Source organism: Anomaloglossus baeobatrachus, chromosome 1, assembly GCF_048569485.1.
Source record: "Anomaloglossus baeobatrachus isolate aAnoBae1 chromosome 1, aAnoBae1.hap1, whole genome shotgun sequence".
Classification (NCBI taxonomy): Eukaryota; Metazoa; Chordata; class Amphibia; order Anura; family Aromobatidae; genus Anomaloglossus; species Anomaloglossus baeobatrachus.
In genome coordinates, this window is record NC_134353.1 from 344532787 (window position 1) to 344560580 (window position 27794).

At 46.9% G+C, this 27794-nt stretch overlaps 1 protein-coding gene across 3 annotated transcripts in view; it reads right to left on the reverse strand.

Annotated features, from left to right (window-relative positions):
* Positions 1-27794, reverse strand: part of CENPC (centromere protein C) — a 290257-nt gene that overhangs the window by 130975 nt on the left and 131488 nt on the right. For all 3 annotated transcript variants that reach the window (XM_075352390.1, XM_075352389.1, XM_075352388.1), the window contains one exon: positions 21130-21231. In XM_075352390.1, coding sequence (XP_075208505.1) covers positions 21130-21231 — 102 coding nt within the window. The remainder of the gene's footprint in view (positions 1-21129; positions 21232-27794) is intronic.

Here is a 27794-nt window from a genome sequence, read left to right on the forward strand (position 1 = left end):
AAAATACATATATCCTGTGAGAGATCCCGTAAATTGTGTAGGGTCATCTGCTCCTGAAAGGATGACAAAAAAAGAGGAGCCTGTCCAGATTCAATATTAGAGGTCTCCTCAATGGTGGATTCCTGGAAAAAGTGTCTCTTGACAGTTAATTTACGTATAAAGCGATTAACATCAAGGATGGTTTCATAAAGATTGAAATCAACTGAAGGCACAAAATTAAGACCATTTTCCAGGGCCCGGATCTCATGATGATTGAGGATGCTGGCAGACATGTTAACGGAAAAACCTTGGCCAGGGGTTAATGTTTCTTTCCCCTAGTGAAGTGACTGTGTTGAAAAACAATTTCTGTCGGAATGTTTGATACCGGCCCGCCTTGTTTTTTTCTTTGTTGTTTTGGAGCTGGAAAGTTTTTTGGATCCTGAATCGATGTAGAAGCCGCTGATGCGTTTTGTTCAGAGGTATCCGTATTATAATCCGTAGAATCCACATCCGTGGAGTCCAGATCCGTAGAGGAAAAAATAACCCTATTAGAAAAAGGGCTGAATTTCTTTTTCTTCAATATAATAATAAATAATAATAATAATAATCTTTATTTCTATAGCGCCAACATATTCCGCAGCGCTTTACAATTCAGGAGGCTCATATACATATCATATACATAATCATATACAAACAAGTAACAATTATAGAAGATACAATATTTAAAGGGAAAAATGGCAACCCTGCTCGTGAGAGCTTACAATCTACAATGAGGTGGGGGGAGGGGCAAGGTACAAGTGCTTATTTACAATGACAATCCAGCCATCTCATGGGGGATAGATAATGGCTTCCTGGACCAGTTGGCCAGAGCCTTGAGATGCATTTGGGTGCCATGGAGTTTGACGTGGGGTTATGTTCTGAGAAGTTGTAGAGGGATTAGGTGAAATTAGTTTGGCTAGGGAGTGTGATAGGCCGCCCTAAAAAGATGCGTTTTTAGGGAGTGTCTGAAGCTGAGTAAGTTGTGATTTGTCCTAACTTCTTGGGGTAGAGCGTTCCAGAGGTTTGGTGCAGCTCGGAAGAAGTCTTGGATTCGGGAGTGGGAGGTTCGAATTAGTGTGGATGTTAGTCGAAAGTCATTTGCAGAGCGTAGAGAACGGGTGGGATGATAGACAGAAAGGAGGGTGGAGATGTAGGGGGGTGCTGCACTGTGGAGAGCTTTGTGGGTGAGAACAAGCAGTTTGAACTGGATCCTGTGATATATGGGCAGCCAGTGCAATGACTGGCAAAGAGCAGAGGTATCCGAGTAGCGGTTAGCCAGATAGGTGACCCTGGCTGCTGCATTAAGGATGGACTGTAGAGGAGAGAGTCTAGTTAGGGGGAGACCAATTAATAGAGAGTTACAGTAGTCAAGGCGAGAATGGATCAGGGCCACGGTGAGGGTTTTAATATAGATTTAGACGTATTAGTAGGATTCCATCTGAACTGGTGCCAGTTATACACCCTATTAGTCTCATAATCTCTTGAGTCCCTTTTGAATTCCCCCTCTTTGAGAGATGTGATGGAATCCTCTAATTTAGAGATTTTAATATTCATTTGTTCCCTCATAGATTTATATGTGTCACTTGTAGAATATTTTTTTTAGTGACTCTTCCACTTCTTTAGTTTTAGTGTCAAGACATGTTAATTTCATTTGCTCAAGTTCAATAATAAGCATTAAAAGCTTTTTCGAACATTCTGAAAGGATGTCATTCCATTGAGAAATAAACTCCTGATTAAATTCAGTGGTTGGCCGTTTATGCAAACGTAAGCCTCTGGGAATCATCCCATGGTCAACATAGGCTTGTAAAGTATGACTGTCCCACCAAGTTCTGATTCGTGAGGATATAGCTTTTTCTAACTCCCACATCAATTTATTTAAATCAGTTTGTGCCTCTGATGAGATGTCAGCTTTGTTAATAGAAAAAATCCTGGCAGCTCTCTCCATCCGCTTCTGATTATCCAAGTTTAAAAAATCATAGGGAATATTATCGGTGGTCCCCATTATGAAAAGATTAATTCCAGAAATATAAACAAAGTAATGTCCAATTATGACAAAAATAGGCTAATATTAGGGAGCAAGGATACCTGCCAGAGAGCAATATCAGGGACAAAGAAAGATTGGTATCCGCTCACCTGTAGCCAAAGGAGGGGTCACCGTATCCAGGACTCGTGCAAGGGAAAGGGTATACTGGCAATCCAGATTGTAGACAGAGGGTAATCCAGCAACAAAGTCCAAGGGATATTAAAATCCAAAAATTGTATTAAATCAAATTAAAATCCATATAAAAAAAAGGTCCACACAGGGTATAAACAACTGTCAGAGAGGATGCATTTCGAACCCAATGGCTCTTAAGGCCCCGTCACACTAAGCAACATCGCTAGCAACATCGCTGCTAACGAACAACTTTTGTGACGTTGCTAGCGATGTTGCTGTGTGTGACATCCAGCAACAACCTGGCCCCTGCTGTGAGGTCGTTGGTTGTTGCTGAATGTCCTGGGCCATTTTTTAGTTGTTGCTGTCCCGCTGTGAAGCACAGATCGCTGTGTGTGACAGCGAGACAGCAACAACTAAATGTGCAGGCAGCAGGAGCCGGCTTCTGCGGAGGCTGGTAACCAATGTAAACATCGGGTAACCAAGAAGCCCTGTCCTTGGTTACCCGATATTTACCTTTGTTACCAGCCTCAGCCGCTCTCACTGTCAGTGCCGGCTCCTGCTCTGTGCACATGTAGCTGCAGGACACATCGGGTTAATTAACCCGATGTGTGCTGTAGCTAGGAGAGCAAGGAGCCAGCGCTAAGCAGTGTGCGCTGCTCCCTGCTCTGTGCACATTTAGCTGCAGCACACATCGGGTAATTAACCCGATGTGTGCTGTAACTAGGAGAGCAGGGAGCCAGCGCTCAGTGTGCGCTGCTCCCTGCTCTCTGCACGTGTGGCTGGTCACTGGTTGCTGGTGAGCTCACCAGCAACTCGTGTAGCGATGCTCCAGCGATCCTTGCCAGGTCAGGTTGCTGGTGGGATCGCTGGAGCGTCGCAGTGTGACATCTCACCAGCAACCTCCTAGCAACTTACCAGCGATCCCTATCGTTGTTGGGATCGCTGGTAATTTGCTTAGTGTGACTGGACCTTTAGTCAGTCTCTACTGAATGAATGGAAATTGAATAATTAAAATAAGCTGTGAACCCAGTGAGGACAGAAGTGGGAGGAGAGTAAAGAAGCCAGGATAAGGAAGAAAAGAAAAAAAAAAAAAAACAAAACACCAAAAAAAAAAAATCATGGAAAAAAATCATATCTCACAGCATATATGTGTTTTGTCTGATGATTCTTCTATTTCCAGGAGGATTCCTAATCCTTCATATTATCCTATGGAATCCCGATGTGATCAAATGTCTGATTTCCAGACGGTAGTTGAAAAGGAATTAACTAAATTACAATATCAATCAAAATCTTCCTTTTCTAACCTATCTAAACAAGAAAAATTGGCTATACAATCATTAAAAAATAATTCTAATATTATTGTCCGTAATGCGGATAAAGGGGGCGCAGTTGTAGTACTGGATGTCGGTTTATATGAGAGGGAGTTATGTCAGATGCTCAGTGACACCAATGTATATAAAAAACTCCATACAGATCCTGTACATGGTATCAGGAATTCTCTAGAGCAATTAGTTGGAGGGTTTTCATATGGGACTATTTAATGAAAAACAGAAGGAATTTTTTATCTCGACCTGCCCCGACTCCACTACTACACGCGCTCCCTAAATCCCATAAGGATATGTTTCCTCCAAAATTCCGTCCAATTGTTTCTGGAATTGGGTCGATTACGGAACATTTATCCGAATGGCTGGATGATCATTTACAGGATTTGGCTAAAGCCTCTCCTAGTCATATAATAGATAGTAAGCATGTCTTGAACATTATTTCTGGTATCAAATGGCAAAAGGAGTATAGTTGGATCTCCTGTGATGTACAGACTCTATATACATGTATCCCCCATTATTTGGCTATTTTGGCCCTTAAAAGTTCATTGGAGAGATACACCAATTATTCATCTGATTTGCAACACCTTATCCTTGAGGTAACAAACTTTCTTTTGAAAAATAATTATTTTTCATTTTTGGGGGTGTTCTATCTTCAGCTTCAAGGCTGTTCGATGGGGGCGAAATTTTCACCCTCATTAGCGTGCATTTTTTTGCACTGGTGGGAGGAACAATTCATATTTAATCTCTCCAACCCCTTTCTTTCTGATACTGCCATATACTTGAGATATCTTGATGATGTCTTAATTATATGGCAGGGAGCCTCTGAAACTGTTGGTGACTTTATCAGCTATATCAGCAATAATGCACACAATCTTTCCTTCACATATCAGCATCATCTTACAAAGATCAGATTTTTGGATATGTCCCTTTATGGTAATCACATGACGAGGGTTATTGAAAGCAAACTGTACCGTAAACCGTGCTCTGGCAACTCACTTTTAGGCTAGTTCGCACACTGCGTCTTTTTGACGCTGCGTTTGTGCGTTTTTGGCCGCTAAAAAGCACAAAAACGCACCTGCGTCGAAAAAACGCATCAAAAAACGCATGCATTTTTGCCGCGATTTGGTGCGTTTTGCGGCGTTTTTGATCTCTGCGTTTTGCTGCGTTTTTCAAATGCATTGCATGGGGGGAAAACGCAGAAAAACGCAGGAAAGAACTGACATGTCAATTTTTTTTTTAACTCAAAAACGCAGGTAAAAAAAACAGATGTGTGCGGACAGCAAAAATGAAAACTCATAGACTTTGCTGGGGAAGCAAAGTCCTGCAGTTTTGAGGCCAAAAACGCACCCGAAAAACGAGCAAAAACGCCGCGAAAAACGCACTGTGCGCACATAGCCTTACATGCCAAAAGTTGCCATCCCCATCATGTGATCCAAAATATACCAGCGGGTGAATATGTCAGAGCGGTCAGATGTTGTACTACTGCTGCTGATTTGGCTGAAGAATTTACAATTATTGATGAGAGATTTAAAGCGAGGGGTTACTCCCAAGCTCATCTGGATCATTCCAAAAATAAAGTGAATCTCAAGGATAGGGAACAGTATCTTGACATGTCAGTGAATAAAAAGAAAAAAAACTTTTAATTTTGTTAAAAAAAAACCCAGTGGTTTTTCCTACTAAATATAATAGAAATTATCATCAGGTTACAAATATTATCAGGAGATTCCTCCCTATTCTTTTGTCAGATGAAACCCTATACAAAATTCTTGATCAAGGTGTGAAATTTGTGTCTAGGAAAAATGCATCTCTGGGCAGTCGATTATCCCCTAGTGATCACTGAGCTTCAACTCTGAGAAATGTTAATCCTAATACTAGTCTTAATTGGCTTCCAACATGTGGGTCTTACAAGTGTGGGGGTAAATCCTGCGGTCTTTGTAGATTCATGGTGGGTGCAAAAAATTTTTCTTCCAATGTTAATGGAAAGCTTTTTAAAATTAAGGATATGATAAATTACGGCACCGATCATGTTATCTACTGTATTTCCTGCAGTGAATGCTGCCTTCAGTATATTGGCAGTACGACCCGTCCTTTGAGACTTAGGATTTCAGAGCATGTTTATGACTCTAATCACACCACTACTACCAGGAATCTATCGGGGGCATCACAGCATTTTTTTTCTAACCATGCTGGTAATATCGATACTTTGCAGGTGGTTGCTCTTGAGAAGGTTAGAATGCCAAAGAGAGGAGGGAATTTGAAAAAATTATTATTACGCAGAGAAACATTTTGGATTTTTGCTATGGATACACGATCTCCTCTAGGCATGAACCGCAAGAGCGACTTGCACTTTATTTATTGAATGCATCTGTAAAAAATGTTTTTCCATGATTTTTTTTTTTTTCTTTTCTTCCTTATCCTGGCTTCTTTACTCTCCTCCCACTTCTGTCCTCACTGAGTTCACAGCTTATTTTAATTAGTCCATTTCTATTCATTCAGTAGAGACTGACTAAGGCTGCTTTCACACATCCGGCTTGAGCTGTGCGGCTCAATCCGGCTGTGCAAGCTATGCAACGGATGCGGTGAAAACACCGCATCCTTTGCATAAGTTTTTCCCTTGCGGCCCATCCGGTTTTTGCCGCTTGCGGCATGCTATTGAGCATGCGCAGTGGCAAAAACCGCATGCTGCGGCCGGATGCGGTTATTGCCGCATCGCGCCGCATCCAGCCGCCATAGGCATGCATTGAAAAATGCGCCGCATCGGCCGAATACGGCGCGATGCGGGTTTTTTTGCCGCACGAAAAAACGTGCCAGGCAACGTTCCATCCGGCCGCCGCATCGGCTAAATCTGCCGCATGCGGCAAAAACCGGACGGAACGCAAGGCCATGCGGCACAATGCGGCACTAATTAAAGTCTATGCAGGAAAATCGTAACCGGCAGCAAAAAAAAAAAAAAATCGGTTGCAATTTTCCTGCAAAGTGCCGGAGTGTGCCGCATTGCAGAAACCGGAGGTGTGAAAGCAGCCTAAGCCATTGGGTTCGAAATGCATCCTCTCTGACAGTTGTTTATACCCTGTGTGTACCTTTTTTTTATATGGATTTTAATTTGATTTAATAAAATTTTTGGATTTTAATATCCCTTGGACTTTGTTGCTGGATTACCCTCTGTCTACAATCTGGATTGCCAGTATAGCCTTTCCCTTGCACGAGTCCTGGATACGGTGACCCCTCCTTTGGCTACAGGTGAGCGGATACCAATCTTTCTTTTTGTCCCTGATACCATTATAGGCATACAGACAGTGTGGGTGATTCCAATCAGACGCTGTCACACTGGGTGGGGGTGCGATCTTACTGCAACCAATCACAGATACCGGGATGATGGTGGGCGAGGGAAGGAGTAAATATGTATGAGGGTTACTGAACGGACCCGGAAGTAATGTTACAGTCACACGCGGGAGACTCATTAAGTATAGCTGTCCTGCTCTAATCTTCCTAGTCCTTTCTACCACCATTTTTTAGCACAATGTTCGGGTCCCCACAGTCTCAAATAGGGTGTGGCGTCCGGGCAGATGATCGGGTTCATGTTTGTTTTTTTGGGGGTTTTATTTAAAGTCTTGTTGGACCCGCAGAACCCGAATATCTGTGTGTTCACTCATCTCCATCTATAACACGTCCACAAATTAGCAAATTTTTCAGACTAGAAGACAGTTTAACATAAAATCTCACTAAAAAATATGCACATCTTATAGTCTGGAGGCAGCTCCCTGTGATGGAGGAAAACACAGACACTGCATCCTTTATGATCACAGAGAGAACTGCTCTTCTCTCTCTCCACACTATTCTGTGATAGGGGCAGAGCAGAACAGTGTGTTTAACGGAAGGTGGATGGAGGCTGCACACCCTGAGCAGCTGTAGGACCTTCGACCCGACTAAGGCTATGTGCGCACGTTGCTTTTTTTGTGACCACAAAGATGCAGCGTTTTTGGCCGCAAAAACGCACCCGCGGCAAAAATGCAGCATTTTTGTACGTTTTTGGCTGCGTTTTTGGTCACTGCGTTTTGCTGCGCTTTTCCAATGCATTGCATGGGTGGAAAACGCAAAAAAAACGAAAAGAATTTACATGTAGCTTTTTATCTTTTCACCTCAAAAACGCAGCCAAAAAAAAAAAAAATTGTGTAGACAGTGAAAATGAAAACTTATAGACTTTGCTGGGGAAGCAAAGTCATGCAGTTTCCTGCCAAATACGCACTCGAAAAATGGGCAAAAATGCCGCAAAACACACACTGTGCACAATCCATATAGCCTGAGTCAAGGATCTTTCAGGCTCTGATCAGTCACATGCCTAGAAGAAGCTGAAAGATGTGGTAATGTATAGAGTGTGACTGTTCTAAAAAGGTACAAAAATTTTAAATTTGAAAATTGCTGTGTGACATTTTCATAAATAAATACAAATCTTACTGATCTAAATACTGAATGTCACTACTAGTATGAATTAAAAAGTTTCACAAAAAAAAAAAAAAAATCAGTGGAAGTGGTAGAAGCATTGCAAATTTGTTAGCACAAAATGAAACTCAGATTTTAAGAAGGATGATGCTAGCATTTCTGCACCTTTTAGGTAAATTAGGTTTACTAGAGTTTTTTTCACACGTTTTTGATGCTGCAATTTTTGTCTCTAGTAGAGATGAGGGAACCGGTCGCGGTTCGGCTCGAGTTCGGTTCGCCGAACGGGCGTCTCGTTCGAGTTCGGTGAACGTTCGATGAACCGAACTCGAACCGCATAGGAAACAATAGCAGCCATTCACAAACACATAAAAACACCTAGAAAACACCCTCAAAGGTGTTCAAAAGGTGACAAACCACTCACAACACAACACAAACACATGGGAAAGTGACAAGGACATATACTCATGCGAAAACAAAAGAGCTGGACAAGGAAAAAGAGGAGGTGACACATATAGGCATGGCACGCCCTTCTAAAATCATGTAAAACACCGCAAGGTGACTCCAAGCGGAGTCTCCCTTTTTTTAAAAATTGGGCCCCACACACACCCACCCACCCCTTCAGTGGCAGCACTTGTGCCCCAATTGTACACTTCACAGCTAGATTTGCATCAAGCAAATTCAAAAATACGCCATACTTAACCGTCCCAAGGATGACACCGGGGTAGGTAGCAAAGTCTTTCCTGATCCCAGCGCTGTGCATCTTGGATCATTCTTAAAAACACAGCAAGGGTTACTCCAAGAAGAGTCTCCCTTTTTTCCAAAAATTGGGCCACACAGACACCCCATCAGTGGCAGCACTTGTGCCCTAGTTGCAAACAGGATGTTTTGATTTGCATCAAGCACATTCCAAATCCACAAGCATTTACTCTCCCCAGGATGACACAGGGGTAGGAAATTCCTTCTGGATCCATGACTTGTTCATTTTGATGAAAGTTAGTCTGTCCACATTGTCACTGGACAGACGCGTGCGCTTATCTGTCAGCACACACCCAGCAGCACTGAAGACACGTTCAGAGACAACGCTGGCAGCTGGACACGACAAAATCTCCAAGGCGTAAGTGGAGAGCTCTGGCCATTTTTCAAGATTTGAAGCCCAAAATGAGCAAGGCTCCATTTGCAAAGTAATGGCATCGATGTTCATTTGGAGATACTCCTGTATCATCCTCTCCAGCCGTTGACTATGTGTCAGACTTGTTGTCTCTGGTGGCCTTGCAAAGGAGGGTCTAAAAAAATTATGAAAAGATTCCATAAAATTGCTGTTACCAGCACCAGATACGGTGCTACTGGTATGGGTAGACTGTTGAAGATGACGGGACCGTCCCATGTTTGTCAAGTTACAACTGGGAGATTCACTCCCTGCACCAAGGTTGTTTGGTGGAAAAGCCGAGCTAAGATCGAGTAACAGCTTTTGCTGATACTCCTGCATATGTGCGTCCCTTTCTATGGCTGGAATGTCACAAAATTTGGACTTGTACCGGGGATCTAATAGTGTGGCAAGCCAGTAGTCATCATCACTTCTAATTTTGACAATACGAGGGTCATGTTGGAGGTAGTGCAGCAAGAAGGCACTCATGTGTCTTGCGCAGCCATGCGGACCAAGTCCACGCTGTGTTTGTGGCATAGAGGTGCTAACCGTTCTTTCTTCCTCTGACCTCTCCCCCCAACCTCTTTCAACTGAAATTTGACCAAGGTCTCCATCATCCGCTGAGTCTTCCATGTCCATGAACAGTTCGTCCTCCATTTCTTCATGTTCTCCTGCACCTTCCTCAACATTTCGCCTGCTACCATGCGCCATTGTTGATCCCTGTCCCCCATGGTCCCATGCCTGCCGCGTTGGTGATGATGAACGTCTGGACCATGGTGATGTTGTTGTGTCTTGCGCATATGAATCCACCTGTAGTTCCTCCCCTTACTGTTGTCCCACCCCCTGACTCCGAATAGTGTTTAGCGTGTGCTCCAGCATGTAAATGACTGGAATGGTCATGCTGATAATGGCATTGTCAGCGCTAAACATATTCGTCGCCATGTCGAAACTGTGCAGAAGGGTGCATAGGTCCTTGATCTGAGACCACTCCATCAAGGTGATCTTCCCCACCTCTGCATCTCGTTGGCCCAGGCTATACGTCATGACGTATTGCACCAGGGCTCGGCGGTGCTGCCACAGTTGCTGTAACATGTGGAGAGTCGAATTCCAGCGTGTCGCCACATCGCATTTCAGGCGATGAACCGGCAGGCCGAAAGACTTCTGGAGCGATGCAAGTCGCTCAGCAGCGGTGGTTGAACGGTGGAAGTGAGCAGACAGTTTTCGTGCCCTGGTCAGGAGGCCATCTAGGCCGGGATAGTGTGTTAAAAATTGCTGGACAACAGGGTTCAACACGTGAGCCATACAAGGCACGTGTGTCACCTTGCCCAGGCGAAGGGCCAGACCCAGGTTTGCAGCATTGTCGCACACGGCCTTACCAGGCTGCAGGTTGAGTGGAGACAACCATTTATTAAACTCAGTCTCCAGAGCTGCCCACAACTCATCCGCTGTGTGACTCCTATTTCCAAGACATGTCAAGCTAAAGACCGCCTGATGCCGTTGCGCTCTGCTGCCAGCATAGTAATGAGGTGATTCCTTCTGCGCAGTGAGAATGCTGGTGGCCTGACCAGGCAGGCTTGGGGCGGAGGTGGAGGACCCAGATGAGGTGGAGGAGGCAGAAGCAGTGGCGGAACTTGGACAGACAGAGGATTGACACACAAGTCGTGGGGACGGCAAGACTTGTGCAGCAGACCCTTCACCATCTATCACCATAGTTACCCAGTGCCCAGTCAGCGACATGTAACGTCCCAGTCCATGCTTGCTGGTCCAAGTATCGGTGGTGAAATGCACCCGTTGACACACAGAGTTTCTCAAGGAAGCGGTGATGTTGTGTGCGACATGCTGGTGTAGCGCGGGCACACCTTTCTTAGAGAAGTAGTGGCGACTGGGCATCTGCTACTGGGGCACAGCGACAGACATAAGGTCTCTAAAATCCTGTGTGTCCACCAGGCAGAAAGGCAGCATTTCGGTAGCTAAGAGCTTACAGAGGGATAAAGTCAACCTCTTAGCTTTGTCATGGGTCGCAGGAAATGGCCTTTTATTTGTCCACATCTGAGGGACAGAGATCTGGCTGCTTTGTGTAGACTGTGTTGAGTAGGGTGTCCCTGGAAAAATGCAGGTTTGTGAGGAAAGTGCAGGCGTAGACATGATGTTGCCTTCATCCAACGATGGTGCCATCGATGTCTGAGAGAGCTGTACACACGCACTTGTTTCCCCTTCCAAACCAACTGACGACCTACCAAGCAAACTGCCTGTTGCGGTTACAGTGGTGGAAGTTGTGCGTGGAAAACCAGGTGTGACAGCTGTCCCCACAGTCCTAGAAGATAAAGAGCGTGCGGATGCACTGGAAGGGGCAGGCGGTGGATGGTTCGCTCTGCTAGGCCGCATTGCAGCACGGTGAGCTTCCCACTGGGACATATGATATTTATTCATGTGACGATTCATGGAAGAAGTTGTCAAACTGCTGAGGTTTTGCCCTCTACTAACAGAATCACGACAAATTTTACAGATCACATAATTTGGGCGATCTTTTGCTATGTCTAAAAAGGACCAGGCTAGGCAAGGCTTAGAGGGCATGCGACCTGCTGATCCACCCCGACTAGTGCTCAGAGGCACAGTGGTGGCTGAGGATGCAGTTGTAGACGTGCTACCAGTACTCCGACTCTGTCCAGGAAAGCGCAAGGTAACTTCGTCGTCAGTTGCATCCTTCTCCACGGTCTCTGTTGACCTCCTCGAGGGCCTGACTGTGGGTTGACAGTAGGTGGGATCTAGAACTTCCTCATCAATTGTTGTGTTTGCACTCCCCTCACCCTCAGACCGAGCCTCTTCTTGCCCTGACCGAATATTTAAGTTGTCATCCCAATCTGGTATCTGCGTCTCATCATCATCAGTATGTTCGTCATTGTCTATTACCACAGGTGTTTCAGTTTGTGAATAAGGGTCAACATTATGCTCAGAAACTTGGTCATCACGGCCTGAATCTGAGTCACAAAGTTTCTGGGCATCACTGCAGACCATTTCCTGGTCTGTACTCACTGTAGCTTGGGAGCAGACCTCTGATTCCCAGGCTATAGTGTGACTGAACAGCTCTGCAGACTCATACATCTCAGTTCCACCATACTGTGCAGGGCGGATGGAGACTTCAGAGCTGGGAGAAAGCAAGTGTGATTGGGATGACAACTCAGAGGACTGGTGTTTTTTGGATCCGGTAGTTGAGGTGGAGAAGAGGGCACTTGTTGGACCACTTGAGATCCATTCAAGCATTTTCTTTTTTTTGGCCATCATCTACCTTTGTTCCAGTTGTTAGTGTCTGTAAAAAAGGGAGCACATCGGATTGTCCACGGTTAGTAGACATCTTACTTTTGCTGGAAGATGGTCTATCTTCAGCAGATGTTAATGGAGCTTTGCCACCTTCCCCACGGACAAACCCTTTGTTTCCTTTTCCAACACGCCTCTTCCCCTTTCCACCAGCATGTCATTTTGCCACTCATTTTGATTGGGACAAGATTGTGCACTTAAAATGTGGAAGTAAAAATTGAGAGGTGGTGTAGATTGCAGCGGTGGTCTATCTTTATTAACAGCAGAATAAACAACAATAATTATCCCTGACAATGCAACTACGGCCCTTAAACTGCCAGCATAGTTTGCTAGTATAATGACTTAGTAACAATGAGTTTGAGTGTGCAATGCAGAGGAGCTGCACATAGATTTGCACCAGTGGGACACTAATGGAAGTCCAACAGCCACTTTTAGGATGCCACTAAGTTTACTCAGTGTTTGCTAGTATAATGGCTTAGTAACAATGAGTTTGAGTGTGCAAAGGGCAGGAGGGTACAGTGGCAGGGTTGTGGGTCTGGGTAGAGGAAAGGAAGCCTCCCTTTCTATCCCTCCTAATGGGGAAATGCAGCGAGGAAATCCCTGACCTTAGCTACACAGACGCCGTCATCTTGTGTAGCTGTTAAAATCTGTTTTCACGGACCTGACTGTCACCTATGGCTCTGACCCTGCCGGTATTAGCCCTTACAAGGACTAATAGAAACTTCTATCCCTATTCTGTATAGCGCTGTGTATAGAGCGTACACAGCAGTATCGGAGACAGGAGCTACGCCAGCGGTGACTGACACCAAGACGCAGAAGGCAGATAATAGCGTGCTGGAGGAAAATGTCCGTTTTTATAATGCATGGACATGTGACATGGACATCCTATCACACATGCCGTTGCTTCTCTAGCTAAAAGTCCACTTAGCTGTGTGTGTGTGTCTGGGATTGGCTGACATGCTGGCCCGCCCCACTACATGCGCGCGCTTAGGGAAGGAAGACAAGGAAAAAAAAAAAATGGTGATCGCCATTATCCAAACAGCAGTGATCTGAATGCGCTGTTCCCGCACACTATACGCTGAAATTTCATAATAGTGTGAGTCACAGAGTGACTTACACTATTACAGCGGAAAGTAAGCTAGTAATTAGCTTGTCATTTTGCTGCTAGACCCGTTCTCGAACGTATCTAGAACTATCGAGCTTTAGCAAAAAGCTTGAGTTCTAGTTCGATCTAGAACAGCCCCCAAAATCACTCGAGCCGCGAACTGGAGAACCTCGAACCGCGCTCAACTCTAGTCTCTAGTATGTCATGCTTTAAATGAAGCTGCTTTGTTTTTAATACTTCCTGGTACTGTGGAAACGCACTAAACATGTGCAATTTTCTTTACCTGTGGATCTTCCACGTCTAAAGCAATTCTGGCTGAAAGCATGTTGTCAAAATGACTGCACGGTCCCCTCTATAATTAAGAGCAGGAATACTCGGGGAATAAACTCCTACAATAAGCCAACCTGTGTGTGACCACATATTAAGGTACTATATTCCTGAAATCACAATGTCTTATAAAAAACATTGAGAGGAGATACATGAAGGAAAAATCCAGAAAACACCCAAGGAATTGAGGTTAGTTCAAGCCATATGGAAAATACACATATGGACACACACTGTACATCACAGACTGACCATTTGTGTATATATATATATATATTATATATATATATTAATATACTACCCGGCTTAATAACTTAACAAAATAGAATGTATTAACAAAAATTTGTTCTGCACACAATATCCGCTGCCCGGGATAGTAACTGTCTGTTTCCCCGTTTGTCTATATCTCTCTCTCCCCGTCTGTCTATATCTGTCTCTCAGTCTGTCTCCCCGTCTGTATATGTCTGCCTCCCCGTCTGTCTTTTTCCCCGTCTGTCTCTCTCTATCCGTCTCCCCACCGACATCTTATTACCTCACATATAAACTTCTTATACTATGAATGTCTTTTGTTCCTATAGCATCCAATCACAGCTCCTACTAATAACCTGTAGTTCCATGCTCCATTTACTTTAATGGAGGCATGTTTTTTGGAGAGTAACTGTAAAGCGCGGGGTTAAATTTTCCTGTCAAAACATAGTCTACGACGTTCCCTGGGTCACATGAGGTGTCTGTGCAAAATTTCGTGATTGTAAATGCGACGGTGTGGATACACTTTTCGTTTCACTTTTTCCCCATTATGTAGTTAGGGGCAAAATTGATTGGTAAATTGGAACGCACGGGGTTAAAATTTCGCCTCACAACATAGCCTACGACGCTCTCAGGGTCCAGACGTGTGAGTGTGGAAAATTTTGTCGCTGTAGATGCGACGGTGCAGATGCCAGACCCGGACATTACACACATATATATATATATATATATATATACGCACGCACACGCACACGCGCGCACGCACACACACACACACACACACACACACACACACACACACACACACACACACACACACACACACACACACACACACACACACACACACACACACACACCTTCTCATCTCTAGAACAACTATTAAGAGGAGACTTTGTGCAGCAGGCCTTCATGGTAAAATAGCTCCAAGGGAACCACTGCTAAGGACAGGTAACAAGCAGAAGAGACTTGTTTTGGCTAAAGAACACAAGGAATGGGCATTAGACCAGTGGAAATCTGTACTTTGGTCTGATGAGTCCAAATTTGAGATCTTTGGATCCAACCACCGTGTCATTGTAGAAAAGGTGAAGGGATGGACTCCACATGCCTGGTTCCCACCGTGAAGCATGGAGGAGGAGAAGGTGTGATGGTGTGGGCGTGCTTTGCTGGTGACACTGTTGGGGATTTATTCAAAATTGAAGGCATACAGAACCAGCATGGCTACCACAGCGTGCTATTCCATCCGGTTTGCGTTTAGTTGGACCATCATTTATTTTTCAACAGGACAATGACCCCAAACACACCTCCAGGCTGTGTAAGGGCTATTTGACTAAGAAGGAGTGATGGTGTGCTATGCCAGATGACCTGGCCTCCACAGTCACTAGACCAGAACCCAATCGAGATGGTTTGGGGTGAACTGGACCGCAGAGTGAAGGCAAAAGGGCCAACAAGTGCTAAGGATCTCTAGGAAGTCCTTCAAGACTGTTGGAAAACCATTTCCGGTGACTACCTCTTGAAGCTCATCAAGAGAACGCCAAGAGTGTGCAAAGCAGTAATCAAAGCAAAAAGGTGGCTACTTTGAAGAACCTAGAATATAAGACATAATTTCAGTTGTTTCACACTTTAAAGTATTTCATTCCACATGTTTTCATACATAGTTTTGACGTCTTCAATGTGAATCTACAATTTTTAGAGTCATGAAAATAAATAAAACTCTTTGAATGAGGAGGTGTGTCCAAACTTTTGGTCTGTACTATATAATATAATATAATATAATATATATATATATATATATATATATATATATATATATATATATATATATATATATATATATATATATATATATATATATATACCGTGTTTCCCCGAAAGTAAGGCCCTGTCTTACATTAATTTTACCCCCAAAAGTCCCACCCTGCCTTACTTTCGGGGGAGGCCTTACATTGGGGGGAAAAATGACAATTTTTTAACAATAAAATTAACATTTATTAACAGGCTGAACAGTATGGTCAAACAAATGTCTCAAGAATATCTTGTTACGTACTAAAGTTCCGTATCATTACGGTATTTTCATGTATAACATGCAAAACAATGAACAGTAACGAACAGTCTCAATACCGTATGTAACACCGTAACATAAAGCAAGATTTATTCAAGGACAACCAGGTCATCCTCTTCTGGAACATCATCATAAACATCAAAGTTTTGAGGTTCCTCTGGAATTGCTTGGGACTCAAGTTCCTGCAGAATCAGTGGGCCATATCGCTCATGTGTAGCCACGGCACTGTCCAGAAATGAGCAGGTCTTGTCCAGGTAGCCAGCTCGTAGGGCATTTTGAATGCAAGTGTCCGTGATCTTAGCCCATGAATTTTTGACCCAATTCACGATCTCTGGCAGTCTGGGCTTCACAAAGTTCCCACGCACATTTCTCTCCATTCTGTTCTCAATGTAGTCATTGATCTCGGCACGGAGATTGTCCTTGAAGGGCTTGTTTATGGCGATATCCAGAGTCTGGAGAGAAGCCGTCATCCCTGCCGGAATCATGATCTGGTCGATTCGGCGCTCATGAAGAAAGTTCTTCATGTCTTTGGCGCGGTGTGTGCTGGCTGCATCCCAGATCAGCATTCCTCTTTGGGTGCCTCGCATAACAAGCGGCAGCATTAAATCAAGCCACTTCCTTATAACCGCTTGTGTGGCCCAGGCTCTCAGTTTCCAGCACATAAATGCCAGACACCCTCTCAATCTTGTCCTTCTTGCCTTTTGCAATGAGTAGCGGTGGGACTTTACTGCCATCCAGCCGAATTGCCAAAATGCAGGTGACACGTGCACTTTCATACGCAGTGGAGGGAACGTACACGGAGGAGGCACCTCATTGTTCGATGGTGGTTTGAGCAGCTTGACCCATGAACACTGCGGTTTCATCCATGGCGATCATGTTGGAGAGACTGTACTTTGTGAAGTCAGTGTCATCAACAAACTTTTTGTAGGCAAAAGCACGTTTCACTATTTCTGCATCCTCCAGCCTAAAGAGTGTGGTGGATCTTCTCAGAGACAGGTCATTGCGCTCAAGAAAGTTATCCACCCAGTGCTGTGAGGCCTTGAATTCCTCAGGGGAAATCTCAAACTGTGGTGCACTTGCAAGAGCAAATTCCTGAATCTGAGCCCTGGTCACCACCAATGTCTTCGCTCTCCTGTCAGCAACCCACTCAGAGACCAGGGCTTCCAGCTCAGCAAACATTGGTTGCCGACCACATCCAACCTTACGCAATTTAGCCTTTCCGGTCTCCGCTTGTTCACTGAGGTGATCATAATCAGCTCGCCATTTGCGGACCAAACGTTCAGCCAGCATTTTTTGTTTGCAGAATTCCGCAAGATTTTTGCCCCGAGATTCCTCCACTATCCCTTTTTTGTACTCCACAGAGTAGCTTTTTCTTTTACCGGGACCGGAAGAGCTCATCTGGGGGTAAAAATATACGGTATCAGCATTGTTTCTGGTTCCGTATCTGTTTTACAGTACGGTACTTTACATTACGGTAGACTGTTCAACAAGCAAGCAATCCCTGCAGCCTCCCCATTGTTGTACAGTCCGGCATCCACCCCATCCTCCCCCCTGCAGCCTCCCCATTGTTTCATAATCCGGCATCCACCCCCATCCTCCCCCCTGCAGCCTCCCCATTGTTTCATAATCCGGCATCCGCCCCATCCTCCCCCCTGCAGCCTCCCCATTGTTTCATAATCCGGCATCCGCCCCATCCTCCCCCCTGCAGCCTCCCCATTGTTTCATAATCCGGCATCCACCCCATCCTCCCCCCTGCAGCCTCCCCATTGTTTCATAATCCGGCATCCACCCCATCCTCCCCCCTGCAGCCTCCCCATTGTTTCATAATCCGGCATCCACCCCATCCTCCCCCCTGCAGCCTCCCCATTGTTTCATAATCCGGCATCCACCCCATCCTCCCCCCTGCAGCCTCCCCATTGTTTCATAATCCGGCATCCACCCCATCCTCCCCCCTGCAGCCTCCCCATTGTTTCATAATCCGGCATCCACCCCATCCTCCCCCCTGCAGCCTCCCCATTGTTTCATAATCCGGCATCCACCCCATCCTCCCCCCTGCAGCCTCCCCATTGTTTCATAATCCGGCATCCACCCCATCCTCCCCCTGCAGCCTCCCCATTGTTTCATAATCCGGCATCCACCCCATCCTCCCCCCTGCAGCCTCCCCATTGTTTCATAATCCGGCATCCGCCCCATCCTCCCCCCTGCAGCCTCCCCATTGTTTCATAATCCGGCATCCGCCCCATCCTCCCCCCTGCAGCCTCCCCATTGTTTCATAATCCGGCATCCACCCCATCCTCCCCCCTGCAGCCTCCCCATTGTTTCATAATCCGGCATCCACCCCATCCTCCCCCCTGCAGCCTCCCCATTGTTTCATAATCCGGCATCCACCCCATCCTCCCCCCTGCAGCCTCCCCATTGTTTCATAATCCGGCATCCACCCCATCCTCCCCCCTGCAGCCTCCCCATTGTTTCATAATCCGGCATCCACCCCATCCTCCCCCCTGCAGCCTCCCCATTGTTTCATAATCCGGCATCCACCCCATCCTCCCCCCTGCAGCCTCCCCATTGTTTCATAATCCGGCATCCACCCCATCCTCCCCCCTGCAGCCTCCCCATTGTTTCATAATCCGGCATCCACCCCATCCTCCCCCTGCAGCCTCCCCATTGTTTCATAATCCGGCATCCACCCCATCCTCCCCCCTGCAGCCTCCCCATTGTTTCATAATCCGGCATCCACCCCATCCTCCCCCCTGCAGCCTCCCCATTGTTTCATAATCCGGCATCCGCCCCATCCTCCCCCCTGCAGCCTCCCCATTGTTTCATAATCCGGCATCCGCCCCATCCTCCCCCCTGCAGCCTCCCCATTGTTTCATAATCCGGCATCCGCCCCATCCTCCCCCCTGCAGCCTCCCCATTGTTTCATAATCCGGCATCCGCCCCATCCTCCCCCCTGCAGCCTCCCCATTGTTTCATAATCCGGCATCCACCCCATCCTCCCCCCTGCAGCCTACCCTTTGTTTCATAATCCGGCATCCACCCCATCCTCCCCCCTGCAGCCTCCCCATTGTTTCATAATCCGGCATCCACCCCATCCTCCCCCCTGCAGCCTCCCCATTGTTTCATAATCCGGCATCCACCCCATCCTCCCCCCTGCAGCCTCCCCATTGTTTCATAATCCGGCATCCACCCCATCCTCCCCCCTGCAGCCTCCCCATTGTTTCATAATCCGGCATCCACCCCATCCTCCCCCCTGCAGCCTCCCCATTGTTTCATAATCCGGCATCCACCCCATCCTCCCCCCTGCAGCCTCCCCATACAGTGGTTCTGCCCCCCACTCTGCCACCACACACACTGACACATACGGTACCGGTACAGCCCCACACGGCACCCACACACATATCGTACCGGTACCGTACACACACACACTGACACATACAGCCCCATACGGCACCCATACACATACCGTACACATACCGTACACACACACACACACACACACACACACACACACAGAGTTTCGGAACTTACCGTTACTTTCCTTCGATCTCCTCTGCGGTGCCGGGCTGACGTATCTGATGCCGGGGACGCTGGACCAATCGGAGCGAGCGCCTGCAGGCGGTGACGTCGCGGCTGATTCGGCCAATCAGCTGCGAGCCGGCTGACTGGCCAATCACAGCTCGAGCTGATGGCCAGCAGGGAGCCTGTGACTTACAGGCTGATCGGCCAATCAGCTGTGAGCAGGAAGAGCGGTGACCCGGGACGCGCCGCAGGCCGGTGAGATATGCGGCCTTACATTACATTACGCCGCGACCACCACCCATAGGCGGCCTTACATTCCCGGGCCCCCCGCTACCCTGCCTTACAATCGGGGGGTGCCCTACACATATATATATGTGTGTGTGTGTGTGTGTGTTTTAATATGCTACTTTATATTCAATAAATTATATTCAGGTTTTACAATATATATATTATAATATAATATATATAATATAATATACAATACAATACAATACATATATATATTAAAACCTGAATATAATATATTGAATATAAGGTAGCATATAAAAACATAATAGAATTAATTTGGCCTTTGGATTTTAATGCACAACCGACAGACATCGCGTGCACTCCTGTTCATTTCTCTGATATTATGTTTAACCTATCCCCCCTTTGGTCACCATTGCCATTATTTCCCAATACTCTCTGGAGAAGAGCTGCCAGTTCTGCTCATCACCAACATTCAGTTGTTATCAGCTTCCTTTTTTTCTGTGTTTATCTTCTGACAATACATTACACATTTCCAGGCCTATACTTTAATTTTAATCAATCATTCTGCTTCATCCTTTTTGTGCATACACACAGCTAATTCCTACTGATGAAGGTCAACTGACAGAAACGTCTTTTTGATAGAACGGTTTTTGCTGCTGTTAATAAAAATACATCTATACGTTCATCAAATTGGAGTGCCTGGCTCGATTATATTCGTATTCTACGGAGTTGGACCCAACCAGAGCACCCATTTAACATCAGAAGTGCTGTGCTTCTTACCATTATTTTTTAGTAAGACTTCTATTTCAAGCATACACCACAAATCCTGTAAAATCATGTTAAAGCTAGTTTTCGGGGTACATCTTACTTACGAGTAAATAAAGTAGTAGTGTCGGGCAGAGTGGCATTCCATTTGAAGCGGTTAGCGGCATAAAATGACAGAATAGCACAGCCATCATCTGGCAACAAAGCATGGCGAGCCATGGGGCTGACGTATGACGAAAATGCTACATCATAGGTCATTAAGGGGTTAATAAGACTTTTCCCTTTAAACAAATCTTTTACAGGGTTACAGTGTCATAACAGATTGGAAAAGGAAAAGGGGAAGGGGTAAAAGTTTGACAGGTTCCCTTTAATGCAAAAAATCAACTAGATCAACAATAACGGCAAAGTTATTTGGTACCTTCTGTTATGGGAAAAAAAACAGTTTTGCCTTTATAGTCTTACCTATTGCCCACAAATCCAAGTGCTGAAGACTGAAAAAAATCTTCCAAAAAACCCGTCCTCCTGGAATTCCGGTCTTTTGCTATTCTTTCAGAGTTTACAATTCTAAACAATTCAAATAGAAAAGAAAAAGGTAAAAAAATTCAAAAACATGTACAATTGCTGTGGATGCAGTATGCATACTGATAGAACCAGTTTAACCCCTTAAAGGGAATGTCCAGTCCACAATGACAAGTCAGTCATTCACTAACAAATTATTCCATTTTTCACATCAAACGCTCAGCCATAAAAAACGGATTTTTGTGTACTCACCGTAAAATAGTTTTTTCTTAGCCATCATTGGGGGACACAGGACCATGGGTGTTATGCTGCTTATCCATAGGAGGACACTAAGTAGATGCAAAGATGTTAGCTCCTCCCCTGCAGTATACACCCCCTGGCCCAGCCAGGCTACTTCAGTTTTAGTACACAAGCAGTAGGAGAACAAGTAACAAAAAACGTGAGTGAATACTCATAACAAAAAAGCACTGAGACAGAAAAAAGCTAAGGCCCAACAGGGCAAAAGGGAGGGTGCTGTGTCCCCCAATGATGGCTAAGAGAAAACGATTTTACGGTGAGTACACAAAAATCCGTTTTTCTCCGACGCCTCATTGGGGGACACAGGACCATGGGACGTCCTAAAGCAGTTCATGGGTGGGTAAACAATAAACAACGCAACCCAAGGACTAGGAACCAGTCCCAGATAGCCAGGAGCGCCTACTGAGATAGGTACTCCACTATCGTTGCAGAATTTTCCTACCTAGGTTCGCCGAAGCCTGGGTATGGACTCAGTAATGCTTTGAAACAGTATGTAGGCAAGACCAGGTCGCAGCCTTACACCTCTGTTCCACTAAAGCCTGATGCCTAATGGCCCAAGAGGCGCCAACTGCTCATGTGGAAGGACTCCGCAGCCCACTAGGAATGGGCTTGAGTTGCAAGCAGTAGACCTCCTGGATCACAGAGCGAATCCAGCGAGCCAGCGTTGCCTATGAAGCTGCCTCTCCTTTCTTAGGCCTTTCAAGAATGACAAACAAGGAGTCTATGCTCCTAAAGGGGCTGTCCTAGGTACGTAATATCCGAGAGCCCTCACAAGGTCTAGCGAATATAGAACCCTTTCCACCCTATGGACTGGGTGTGGACAAAAGGAAAGGCAGGACAATGTCCTCGTTCATATAAAACGGGGAAGTAGCCTTCGGAAGAAAATCCGGAAGGGGGCGTAGAACCACCTTGTCCTGATGAAAGATCAGAAAGGGTTCGCGGCAAGAGAGTGCTGCCAGTTCCGAAACTTCTCTGATGGACGTAATCGCCACTAAGAATGTTACCTTCCAGGAGAGAAGAGCAAGAGAAGATTCCTTAAGAGGTTCAAAAGGGGACCTCTGGATACAGTCCAAAACGAGATTGAGGTCCCATGGGTCCAGCGACCGTTTATACAGGGAAATTAGATGGGAAACACCCTTGAGGACAGTCTTGACTTGCGGATTGCAAGCTAGGCGGTATTGATAGAATATCGAGAGAGATGAAACCTGCCCCTTAAGGGAGCTGAGGGCCAACCCCTTTTGCAACCTGACTGCAAAAAAAAAAAAATAAAATCAAGAATTCTGGGGATCGCCAGAGGCATAGGTTGGACATTAGATTCCCTGCACTGGGAAAGGAATGTTTTTCACGTACGGTGGTAAAAACAGGATGAAGGCCGGCTTTCGGGCACTGTACATGGTGGAGATGACCGCAGGAGAGAATCTCGCTCTTGTTAAAGTCCAGGTCTCAATGGCCAGGCCGTCAGCTTCAGGGCTCTGGAGTTCTGAAAATGGGCCCTTGGGTCAGCAGGTCTGGGATGCTTACGAGGTGCCATGAGCAATTGTACTAATTCAGCATACCAGGCGCACCTGGGCTAGTCCAGTGCTATTAGTATCACCGGGACTCCTTCTGCCTTGATCTTCCTGATTACTCGCGGCAGCAGGGGCAGAGGCGAAAAACATGTAAGGCAGACTGAAACGACTTCAGGAGACTAGAGCATCCGCGCCAATGGACTGTGGATCACGTGACCTGGCTAAGAACGCGGGTACTTTTGCGTTCAACCTTGAGGCCATTAGATCCACGTCTGGTGTACTCCAGTGAGTGCAGATGTGTGGGAACACTTCTGGGTGGAGAAACCACTCTCCGGCAGCCAGACCTTGGCGACTTAGAAGGTCCGCCACCCAGTTCTCGACTTCCGGTATGTGTAACGCTGAAAACACAGACTCCTGTTGATTCGGCCCAGGTGAGGATCCTGAGGACCTCGAGATAAGCTGTTTTGCTGATGGTACCTACCTGACAATTGACCTACACCACAGCTGTTGCATTGTCCAATTGGACCTGAATCAAACGACCTGCTAGCAGAAGGGGGGGAATGACCTGAGCTCGAGAAGATCGCGCTGATTTTCAGGATGATTTCTGGGAAGGGAAGACTCCTGGGGTGTCCAACGTCCCGAAGTAGTGTGGAGCCAGTACGCTGCGCCCCAGACTAAGAGGCTGACGTCCGTGGTCAGGAGTAGACAGTCCACTTGGGGGAGAAAAACTCCTCCTCGATATGGAAGAGGACTGAAGCCACCAGCAAAGCGCATACCTGACTGAAGGTGTCAGGTGAAAAGTTCGTCCAAGGAAAAAGGGGCTCTTGTCCCAGGCAGCTAGAAGCGCAAGCTGCAGTGGGCGGTGGTGTGGCTAAGCAAGCAGCACTGCCTCTATAGCCGCCGCTATCCTACCTAGCACTCTTATACTGAATCGTATGGAGCGAGAGGAGTACGTAGAGGGCAGTGTACCGCTTGTTGTAGAGCAGTCACCTTGTCTTGAGTGGAAAATATCAAGCCCCGAAGAGTGTCCAGGGACATGGCCAGGGAGGTGACGGATTTTGACGGGACCGGGGATGATTTGACTGGAGTCAGAAGCCGCCCTAAGCGGGATAGGGTGCCCACAGAGATCTGCACGCTGGTTGAGCCCTTGATGAGGAGGTCATCCAAGCAAGGCAGAACAGTCACTCTCCTGGCATGAAGGGCACTCATGGCGGCCGCCATGACCTTAGTTAAGACCCTTGGTGCTGTGGCAGAGCCGAGGGTAGGGCCACAAATGAAAAAAAGAAGTCCTGAACTGCGAAGCGGAGGAACTTTTGGTGAGCTGGAGCGATGGGTATGTGCAGGTATGTGTCCCTGATAGCTAGGGAGGCAAGGAATTCTCCTTCGACCATAAAGGTAATAATGGACCCTAGGAAGTCCATTCTGAATCTCCTTACGTGCACAGGTTTGCTCAGGTGTTAGAGGTCCAGGATGGGACGAACTGACCCGTCCTTTTTTGAGGACCACGAGAGGTTGGAATAGAAGGCCTTGAACCTCTCGCCGTCCGGAACAGGTACCATCACCCCCGCCGTTTGGAGGGAGTGGATTGCTGAGGAGAAGGCCTCGTGGTGTTTTAGAGCCTTTGGGGGGGGGGATTTGAGAGAAAAGACTGACCAGGGGATCGGATCCAGAATTCAATGTGGTAACCGGAAGACACAAGGTATCACTCCCATTTGTGGTCTGAGGCGGCGGCCCAGATGGAGGAGGACGAGACTCCTTGGTCTTTGTCTAGACTGCCAGGACGAGGTGGACTCGAGGAGGGCTGAGAAGGTTGGGCCCTGCGTGTCTAGTAAAAAACATCCTGGGCTAGAGGTGGGGGAGGGAGGTACTCTTTTCCTCCTGTGGCGTCAGACAAAAAAAAAAAAAAAAGCCTGTCCAGATGATCGGCAAACCATCGGTCTGGAAAGGAGTACTGTGAGAGGCTTCTTCGAGACAGAGTCCGCTCTCCATTATCGGAACCAGAGGGCCTTACGGATGGCTATGGTATTTGAGGTGGCAATAACTGCGCAGGTAGCAGCGCCGAGAGAGGCCTGCATGAGGTACTCTGCCGTCGCAGCAATGTGAACTGTTACATCTGTGAGGGTCTGAGGGAACCTGGTAGTCCTGGTGCCTGTGCGACCCACACGGAAGGGGAGAGGGACCCGCGGCCTCGAGGCAGAGCGATCGAGCTGCTCCACTAGTCTGTCTGTCGGGTCCGTGAAGGAGGATCCATCAAGTAAAAGACAGGAGTGGTCCTTCAGGCAGGCGGAAGCCGGGTGAGGGTCCACCGAGGCCGGATCAGCCAAGCCCTTAGAGACAGCTAAGCCAAAGGGGTACCGGGACTCCATGAGTTTACGGATACCGAAGCGGCGTTAAAATCCCCTTTAATTTTTTTTTTGGAGGTTTCTTCACCCCTTTAAAGGAGACCGCCGGGTCAGTAATAGTGGATGGGAGATCTTCCACATGCAGAGTTTTGGTTGATTGCTGCACTAAGTCCATCGCAGCTTGATCGCTCGGGGAGGTTGAAACCAAGGAATCATCCCGGTACAAACCTCATTCCCCTTCCTCCGGCTCCTTAGAGACCACGGAACATGTGGGAGAACCCGATCTGTGTACCCAAGAGGGAGAACCATGGGGGTCATGCCCTTTTTCTGATCTGCAACCGGTGAAGTAGAGGGCTGATTCTTATCAGAAGGACCCTCTATAGAGGTGTCATCAGGCTGCGTTCTGTCCAGGGGCCCCAAGGGGTGTGAGGACGATGTTGCATAGCCAGCACCAGGTTCTGGGAACTGTGCCCATTCTGGGGGACTGGGAGCCGTAGGCTCTGGGCTGGCAGCGGTTGTTGCGGTGGTGGTGGGGGGGGGGTAAGCTACAGGGGCACCGGACTCACAGAAGGAAGAGGTGCTATCATTCCCTAGTAGCTCAGCGTCTTATAGTTGTTGCTGTAGTTGTGCAGGGCATAAAACATGTGACTGCAGCCCCTGGCTGATGAGCCACAAACTGATTGTAATGAGGGAGCAATGCTCTGCATAGCTAATATGCAAGTGAGGCTATAACTCACCCAGAACACTGATGGCCCTTACCCCCCCTCCTCCTGTGTCACAGTTCCTGTGGGAAGGAGGAAGCCAGCTCTGAGACACGCCCACAGGCTCTGATCAGAACAAGAGGGAGCTATGCTCTGCAGATCCTGTGTGAGGGGGGGGGAGTGGCTTATCGAGTGTCGGAGGGGACGGGGCTTAGCTTTGACAAGAAGGCATGAGAAAATATAATAAAAAAACAAAAAATGGTGGGAAGGGACTCCCCTTCCCTCCTCCAGCCCGGCACAACAATGGTGGACAGGAAAACCTCTATAAGTGTACCACAGCTGCGGCTGCACTGAGTCCTGGGAGCTCTCCCCTCCCCCTGCCACAGGTGGAATGCCCTGCAGGAGTCTGCAATCACAGCCCATGTGCATCCAGTCAGTGTGACTTTTGCTCCAATTTCCTGTCAGGGAGCCAGTGTGCAGATTCTGACGCCTGCTGTGCCCGGTCACAGAACATGTATCAACTCAGACCCTGCCAGAGGGAGTGAGGAAATTTTCATCTGCTCTGTGCTCTGGAAAAATCGGAATGATCTCACCTCAGCTCCTGTGGAGATGGCAGTCTGATGCCTGGTCACACTTGGTGCAGAACGTGTATCAACTCAGAGCCTGCAAGAGGGATTGAGGAAGTTTTCATCTGCTCTGGGCTCTGGAAAATCAGTGCCATGAAACCTGTCGTCCAGTGAGTAACAGCCCAGGATCCAGCGTCGCATGAGGGGGTACGGGGAGGCGATACTCCGCGTTCCCGCCTGTTGATGGTTTTGAGAAATCGGTCCTCTAAGGAACCGTCACCCTCTAAAAACAAAAAATTCTTGCTGCAGTAGTTTGCAGAGATGTGCCTCTTATAGACACTAAGCTAAAACTGGAGTAGCCTGGCTGGGCCAGGGGGTGTATACTGCAGGGGAGGAGCTAACATCTTTGCATCTACTTAGTGTCCTCCTATGGATAAGCAGCATAACACCCATGGTCCTGTGTCCCCCAATGAGGCGTCAGAGAAACTTTAATTTTTGGAAGCTCATACAATTTTGATCACTTATTTCATTTACTTGTGAAAACAGAAACAATTCTGGCATTCATTTTTTTTTTCTTGTGGTTTTCACCATTTGGGATAAATAATGATACAGCACAGGTCGTTACAGAGCTTGCGATGCCAAATGTGTCTTTTTGGGGGCGTTTTTTTTCCACAGATGGCTAATACTAATTAGTCCACTAAAGGATCTTGAAAAAAAATAAATAAAGTTTGTGCACTTACCGCAAGTAAATAATCCCCTTATATTCCATTCTGTCAAAACAGTGGGGTGCACCTGGGTTGCCATAGTAGTTAAGGGGCTGCTGAAAGGCTCCGTGCCTGCTGTTATGGTGCTCAGACTTTGCTATCATCTGAGCAGGGCACCTTCTTCCACATGCTCGCTGTGTCCCCTACATGGTATATGGAAGGAGCTGCTTCTGTCAGATGAGACCAAAGTAGAACTTTTTGGGATAAATGTAAAGAACTAGGTCTGGTGGAAAACGAACATTGCACATGACTATGAAAACACCATCCTACAGTCAAACATGGTGGTGGCAGCATCATGCTATGGCGATGCTTCTCTTCAACAGGTACAGGGAAGCTGATCAGAGTAGATGCGAAGACGGATGGACCTAAATACAGGGAAAATCTGGGAGGAAAACCTCTTTAGGTACGAGCGCACGATCAGAACCCGCTG